The 8508-nt window shown below is 40.4% G+C and overlaps 1 protein-coding gene across 2 annotated transcripts in view; it reads left to right on the top strand.

Annotated features, from left to right (window-relative positions):
- Positions 1 to 3982: 3982 nt before the first annotated feature.
- LOC137980023 (short transient receptor potential channel 6-like) overlaps positions 3983 to 8508 on the top strand; it is a 75930-nt gene continuing 71404 nt past the window's right edge. Inside the window, exons 1-2 of one of the 2 annotated variants that reach the window (XM_068827343.1) lie at positions 3983 to 4224; positions 4658 to 4725. In XM_068827343.1, coding sequence (XP_068683444.1) covers positions 4211 to 4224; positions 4658 to 4725 — 82 coding nt within the window. In that variant the 5' untranslated portion in view covers positions 3983 to 4210. Of the gene's footprint in view, positions 4225 to 4286; positions 4553 to 4657; positions 4726 to 8508 lie in introns of those variants that run through there. The other variant, XM_068827344.1, reaches the window with a different exon arrangement.

Consider the following 8508-nt stretch of genomic DNA (forward strand, 5'->3'; position numbering starts at 1 on the left):
CACACGTCTCCGTCCTCAATTTTATTACTCTAGTAAGAACTGGGCCAAAACACCATAATACTCTTTGTTTGTCCCTCCCAAAATTTTACATAAGCATTGTTTTCAGTTTCGCTTGGGAGCATTTTAAGTCCCAAGAGGAAATAAAAACAATGCTTATGCAAACTCTTGGAGGGACAAACAAAGAGTATTATGGTATTTTTGGTATTGGCAAATTCAGTGACGAATTTTAATTCGCTTTGCTTTATTGAGATGCGGCCCCTTATAGCGATTTTTCTCGTGACGTCACCCATTGTTATTAATATGCCAACCAGAACTTAATTGGCTGTTAAGGCAGACTTCTTTTGTTCCGTGGTTGGGAAATTTGAATATCAAAAGAAATGTGACGTCAATGTTTGTAAACAAGAAATATGGCTAGGAGCCTGCGTTGCAGGCGTTTCAAGGGAAGCATGCACACCCTCCTCGTTCCCTCGCCGGTTCTCCTTTTCCCCTCATCCCTTCGAACGCCTGCCACGCAGGCTACTTTAAGTTCCCATGATGTCCCACACGTAGGTGTACCCTCCCCCCGAAAGAAAAACGGGAGGACGCTCTTGAACAACACTGTCCATGGAGAATTAAACGTGTTGCTCGTGTTAATCTAGCTCCTTGGATAACACCTGCGATTATAAAGCAACTACAGTTTAGGGATGCCTTACTGAAAAAGTTTAAACATCATCGCAATCCATGTGTTTGGACTGATTATAAAAAGGCGAGAAATAAAGCAGTAGGCATGTTAAGAAGTGCTAAACGCAAGTTTTATGTCTCTAAACTGGAGCAAAATGTAAACAACGCAAAAGAAACATGGAAAATAATTAAATCAATCTCAGGAATGGTTAATCAGTCCAAACGTGTGAACAGCCTTCGAGTTGAGGATCGCATTATCGAGGATACAGCTGAAATGGCGTCTGACTTTAATTCTCATTTTACATCTGTTGCCGATAAACTCAGGTCGTTACTTCCTCAAACAAACTTTGACATGTCTAAACTGATCAATTTTGTCTGCTCAAAAAAGGATAATAACGTACTCTTTTCCATTCCACCTATTACAGAGTCCAAGGTCATTGGCTGCCTTAAGAGCATCAATTTACACAAAGCCTGTGGTATCGACAAGCTCAGTCCACGAATGCTCAAGTTAGCAGCTCCTATAATAGCTCCATCTATTGCCAAGCTAATAAATCATTCCTTTAATACGGCCTCGTTTCCTCAACGCTGGAAGACTGCGAAAGTCTCTCTTTTATTTAAAGGTGGGGACTCAGAGGACTTAAATAATTATCGACCAATTTCGGTTTTGCCTGTGCTCTCAAAAGTAATTGAACGGCATGTACATGACTCACTCTCTCGCTATCTTTGTGAAAACAACTTGATCTACTCTAAACAATCTGGTTTCCGGAAGCTTCATAGTACAGAAACAGCCCTGATCAGAATTATAGATGAACTGTTATTTAACTTGGATAATAATCGTGTAAGTGGCATGATCTTAATCGATTACTGCAAGGCCTTTGACATGGTTGATCATGTTATCCTGTTGGACAAACTACATGCCTATGGTTTAGACAACACATCATTATCGTGGTTTCAATCCTATCTCAGTGACAGGCGTCAATTTGTATCCATGAGTGAAAAGGAATCTACTACATCTATTATTCCGCATGGTGTACCTCAGGGCTCTATTTTGGGCCCTTTACTGTTTGTCTTGTTCATTAACGACCTTCCGTTACATGTTAGTTCTGCTAATACTGATCTATATGCTGGCGACACGACATTAACTTGTTCCGTCAATTGGATGGATATGGATCGTCTGCAAATTTCTTTATTTCTTTAAACGCAGCAGTCTCTGAAACGGTTCATTGGGCCACAGCCAACAAGCTTCCACTTAATGAGAAGAAAACTAAAGTTCTTACCATTTGTGGTAAACGTCTTTCCAACGGAATTCCTAATGACATTATTGTTTCTGTTAATGGATCGCAACTTGAAAACGTACAATGTTGATAAGGAATTGGCATAAGGAATTGGCATTTCATTCGCATGTTGATAAGTTATTCAAGAAACTATCTCAGCATATCGGAATTTTAAAAAAGATTAGACATTGTCTGCAAATAAAGCATAGAGTTCTCTTTTATAATGCTATTATTAGACCAGTAATGGATTACGTAAGTGTTATCTGGTCAAACTGTGATAAACATTGTCTAGATCGTGTTTTAAAGCTACAAAAGAGAGCAGCGAGAATTGTCATTGGTGCTGACAGTTATGCACCCTCTGTTCAGTTATTTGACATACTCAAATGGATACCTTTCTTCGAGAATGCTAAATTAGCCAAGTGTTGTATCATATACAAGCGTTTGCAAGGTCGCGTGCCTAGTTATCTTACTAACTTATTAGTACTTACCGGTGAGACTCATTCACGGCGAACTAGATATGCTAAATTTAATATGGCCTGCCCTCGAGTTAATCGAAATACAGAAGGTGGTAGAACATTTACTGTGACTGCTTGTCGGGAATGGAATAAGCTACCTCTTCAAATGAGGAAAGCAGAGACTCTCAAGACTTTCAAAAATTCTCTTTGGAATAGGATTTTTAAAGACCAGCAATCTTTAAATCATTTCTCTATATAAGTATTGTGGGTCACTGTGCTGCATGCTAATAATTGTTTCATAGTTTTATTAGATTTTGATAATTTTATCATAAGCTCTGATTTTTAACTATTTTAACTATTTTGATCTTGTAATGGAGGCCTCTAGTTTATTAGCATTTAGATGCTATTTTGACCTACCCTCGATAAATAAAGACTTCACTTCACTTCACTTCACTTCACTTCACAGGAGGAAACGTCTACGAAGAGCTGACCCAAATCGTGGTTTCTTATTGGTCACTTACCTTAGTCAATTCTTTCGAGAACACACATTGGTGAAAATAGATTGTACCGTTGGCTCCGCTGGCTTTTTCGGCGGTGATGATAACAGTGAGGAAAGAAACGGTGCAAAAGGAACGTGAATAGATAGATTGCTTATCTTGAGTCGGAGATGGGCTGTAACTAGTTAGCCTGGGACGCTTTAGTGTGCTGAGATCCAAACTTTCTGGAAGCGGTTCCTTCGACTGGAAAAGAAGATGTGCTTTTTCGAAACTTGCTGCGTGGGAGCTTCTCATTGATTGTTCTAATTCCTCAAGGTTGTGCTGCAAATTTTGTCGTTTCTTAAGGGCAGCATAACTGTATCGTTCTTAAACGACTATTATTTGTCTCGATAAGTGAGAATAAGGTATAATTATCTCCGAGCTTGGACACACTTTCATTGCTTACAGAAAGGATTTTCTACAACAAACCACTGGGTAAATATCACTCTGTCATTTATCTAATTTCACTGAATCTGTATCAAGAATTAATTTGTTACTATTTTCAAATTTCCTACTATATTCCATTAGGTGAATAAACCAGTTTGAAACCAATGGCAAGTGAGTGAATCAGTAAGCAATACAATTATATCACAGCTTGAAAATGTACTTCAAGACTGTTCACATCAAAGGTTGCCTTCTTCTTGCTTTGGACAAACTATTGTTCATAATCCTTTTCAATATCGCTGTCAAAAACACAGTATACACTTAAAAAGGGGCATTGAGTTGCATATGAGTTCCAAAGAACAGAAATATATCTACATTGTAGTTACAGCGGTTATCAGTCACACCCGCCCCTCAACGACATTTTTGAGTGGATGTCAATGGAGTGTTTCCATGAAGAATTTGGACAGGACTTTGGTCATGGAAACATTTGATTGACGTCCACCTAAATGTGAAAAATGTCGTTGACGGGCGCGTGTGACTGATAACCGCTGTAATTAAAATTCCGTTAATACCACTGGATTAACTCGTCTTCGGTCGTTTTAAATTGTGGTCGGTTCTCGAGTTCGAAATCGCCAGATGACTGTAATATTCAGTGTATCCGCTACTTAAAAAGCCTCCTTGAGCTTTCTGAAAGTATCACTCCGATGATCTTGTGATTAGTTAAGCCTCGCCTCGCCGAGTCCGTCGGCATGATTATGAAAATTTCACATTCTAACTTTTTTCTGTCTTTCTTTTGGTGTGATGATTGAATAATTTAACCGAAACGCAACAACATTTCTGGAAAAGCTTCGAGGAAAACATTACAGGAACACATTGAAAAGCATCTCTCGGAACGGAAGAAATGTTCCCAAAGAGGTACCGTCACTTGCAACTACCTGTCCACACGCGTGACAAAAACTTGTTCTGCCGGCCAATCAAAATTCAACGTTTTGACACTCAAACGTCAAAGTTTACCCGCCCGCCTGGGAATGTTTTGGCGCCAGTTACGCGAATGATTTATATGCCGTTTGGCAAGACATGGCGTCTACAATAAATAAGCAAGGTAGGAATTTCAAGCAAGGTCTTGAAAACTGCAAAAGAGAAAATGCCCGTACGCGTTGCTGACTTTGCTTCCGGTGAAGTGTGCTTCCGGAGTGGCGCCAAAACGTTCCAAAGTGGGCGGATAGTCTTTGAAGTTTGAGAGGTAGTTGCAAGCGACAGTAACGCATCATGCACATGAACTGCTCGTATTTCGGAATTACATTATATCAGTACCAACTCACTTTACATGACTTTTTTGGTACAACAGAATGAGCTGCTTTGTGTGTTGTGCGAAGACGACCCCAGACGACGAGTATCTGATGCTAGAAAGCGAGGGTAAGTTTTTTTTGTGTGCACACATCTTTAATCTAAAGTGTTTACGTCACATTAATTTCGCAACCGTCTTTGACAAGAACTGATGATGGAAAGAACGTGCTACGGAGTGGTCGTTGGATTCGTTATATTTTACGTGGTATAAAAGCGTTTGGGAATTCCAGTTTGCTGTCAAATCAAAAGGTCTCGTTTTGCACAACTTCATTTAAAATGGTATCCCAACTATCTTTTTGGTGGCAGAAAGCTTCGGCAATAACAGAAGGAAAATTATATCGAGATCGCAGAAAGCAAGCGCAGAGAAGGCTTTGCGGGTTCGAGTCTATATTAAACCCAAGGCTTTGTAGTTCCGAGCCCAAATCCTGGCGAATTTTATAAACTGTGGCAGCGTTACCACTCTAATGATAAACTCATTGTTCCACTTCCTCACACTTAGATATACATAGTAGTGAAGATGTTATCAGCACTGTATGTATCAATTATAAAGTTATTGTTTAAGTATGGTTGAAACAAGTCATTGAATGTCGATGTAAACGGCAGAAAAGCGAAAGCAAAAATCTTCACAGATAAGAGTATATTTACTACCACGATAACTGAAGGTTCTTATTGTGTTAGTATGCATGTCATGGCGTTGTTTCAATTCAAGTAGCATCTTGTAGAAAGCGACGGACCTGCATGAGCACATGCAACGAGAAACTAATGCACTAGTCAGTGGAAAGCCCCGCACCCCCATACCCGGGGAATAGCGGGGCATTAGACCAGGCCTGCCTTCTAAATGAAGCAAATTCCGCACTAAGCAGGGCAATTTCGTACGTCAAAACCAAACTTTTCTCCCCCGCACCCGGGGACAATACAGTACTTCCAAAATCATAAAGCACAATTGTTGACCAAAATTAATATACTTCAAGAATCTTTACTTCAAATTAAATTTTGACAAACATGAAAATTAACAATGCAGTCCATTTCTCATCAATGCAGTTCATTTCTAATCAAGCATGACTATAATCTTTGTCTAATTCCACTACAAGAAATGACAATATTTACAGATTGAACACAGAATTTAACTGAGAGCCCATTACAAACATGAAAAGAATGGATTTTCACTTGACTGAGACCGTATGCTTTCCCAGTGATCTTTGCGCGCCTATTCAAGTTGGCATCAAAAAACAAATCCCCGTCTGAGCCCCACTCAAGGTCCCCGCTCGCCGATACTTGCGCCAAATGCTGTCGAAAACCCCGCATACCGAGGCAAAAGTGACAGTCCAAAACCGCCGAAATCCCCCGCTAATGCCTCGCATTCCCCGGGTATGGGGGTGCGGGGCTTTCCAATGACAAGTGCATAACTGATCATTGGTATCAGATCCGTATCATACGACCCATGCAAAGGATATTTAATCCAAACCAGTCCCGTGTACAAATTGTAAATAAGTGTTTATCAAACATATGATCCACTATCACTATAATTTCGTTACGACGGGTTATTTTGTAACTTGCGATCACCACAATCTTAAATGCTAGAGAAAATAAACGTGTTTGAGTCGAACTCTCAAAAGTACTTATCCTTTTTATGGGAAGAGCAACGTAGTCTTGCCGACGTTGTCTTTCTTCCCTGTAGAAAGGATAGGTTCGGTTTAGTTTGATCTTTCGACTCTAGTCGAAGTGAGCAAACTATTGGATTATATTGGATTGGGAATCCCCTCTCGAATCTCAGGATGTTGCTGAGAAACCGAAGGAACGGTAAAACGCCATAAGGGACATACAAGGTAATGATTTCTCAAGGTCACGGTTGTTGAAGTAACAGAAATTGTCAGTCGAGCTGTCTAGAAATGACGTTGGGTCGTCCAAATGTTGAGATTCCAAATCTCACACTGTCGTATTATCGAAATGTTGAGTTTGTGATATACTGCAACTGCCTTGTATTTTTTTCAAGAGGTTTACAGTTTGGTTTAATGAAGAGGCGACTAACATATTTATTGCTGGGACATGAAAAAGCTAAGTTATCATAGGCAAGGAGCATACAATGGTTCAAAAGGGCTTGACTATATTTCTTCTTTAAGTCGTCTTTCCTTTTGGGGGTTCTTGAGACGTACCTACCAGTTCTAGAAGCGTTGTCTGACATTGGCAGACTGCAGACTGGAGACTGCACACTGCAGAGTGGCTACAAATAGCGCTGATAACAGTATTTAAGTCTAAGCACCCATTTCAAATAGCGCTGATAAACAGTATTTAAGTCTAAGAACCCATTTTAAAACGGTTAGCTTTCAATAATTGTGATTCTGGGTTAGTCTGCAGTCTGCAGTCTGCAGTCTGCAAATGTCAGACACCGGTCCTAGAAGACACCGGTCCTAGAAGTCCGAGAACAACATCCAAGCATGAATAAAAAAGTATTTTAACCTTGGTTTGGTGCGGTTGAAATTGCTTGTTTTCTATTTCTTGCTCATGGAATAAGTTAAAAAGTCGCTGTTAATGAATAACAAGTTGCCACACTAACCTAGCTCAGTTTGGTCAGTGCAAGAAACCAAGAAATAGAAGGAAGTGGCAGTTCTATTGGATACCGTACAATGTAGCAGCGACCAAGAAACGCTCCAGGAATGGTGGTCATTCGCGGCGCTGCATCACGGACAATTTGCGGGCGACATACCCTGAAGGAGTGCCTAGACGGGTTAGAAACAGGTTAAGATCAAGAGAGAATAGAGCAAGAGGACCCCGGGGGGATGTGGGTGGGGGTACTGCCATATATGGGCTATATAGGTATGTGCCGCTGTGAAGGGTATGGTTTTCAAGCAATTTACTCCAGCATAGGGTATATAAATCAGAGCGTTTGGGTCGAGAATAGGGTATCATTTTTCACGAAACTGACCAGTTAACGTTGGTTGAAGATTTTAACTAGACTTAGGAAACCAGGAATTGCTACTCAAAAATGTACAAAAATGAAATCGGCAAGTTTAAATTTTCACGACTCAGCCTCAACAGCGTTGATAGATGACTATCATAAAACGCTACTGGATATTATTAACTGTCAAAAATCGGGATTCAGACGGAAATCGGTGGTACTCTATAGGGTAGCAAAATCCAGCTGAAACTACAATCATAGACAAAAGTAGTTGGGAAGGTTATGTAAATGAACCACACCAGAGCTGTATTTCAACCTGCTTCTGTTAAAGCTCAAAAGAAATAGTTTCACTTTCTCTTACATAACCCCCCTCCCCCCTATTCAATGTTGGTAGGTAAGTCAACAATTTTCCACTGAAACCATTCAGTTTTGCACAACATTGAAGGAGGGGGGAGGGGAGAGAAGCACTGAAGACTTCAAAAGTGCTAACCTTCCCAACAGTTTTGTCTAGGATTGTAGCTCTTGTATAGGTTAAGGGTTCCAGGGTCCCAGCAGCACATCCCCACCCAGAAATTCCCCCCCCCCCCCCTTCCCCGGGAAGAGGACCAAACTTTTTGTGGCACATTGACGCTTATGGTGTCGTAGTACGAAAACCCTATCATTTATTTATTTAAAATATGGTTTCTCTATGATTACTTTATTGTCTGCGTATGATATTTTGGAACAGGATGATTATTTCCTCAAGAAAGATGACGTCAAAATGTGGTAACGGTGAAAAGGGGTTCACGCAACGATAGCCGAGTGTCTCTCTCTTGTTTTAACTAGATTCTACGTTCTCTGTGACCTTTACAGACGAGACTGGCTGGTGTTACGTTACAGCCAAAATTTGCCAGATGTAGCCGCTCTAATATTAGATGAGTGAATCGAAGCGGAACGAGTGAACGAATTCAGCACGT

Source organism: Montipora foliosa, chromosome 12 (assembly GCF_036669935.1).
Source record: "Montipora foliosa isolate CH-2021 chromosome 12, ASM3666993v2, whole genome shotgun sequence".
Lineage (NCBI taxonomy): Eukaryota > Metazoa > Cnidaria > Anthozoa > Scleractinia > Acroporidae > Montipora > Montipora foliosa.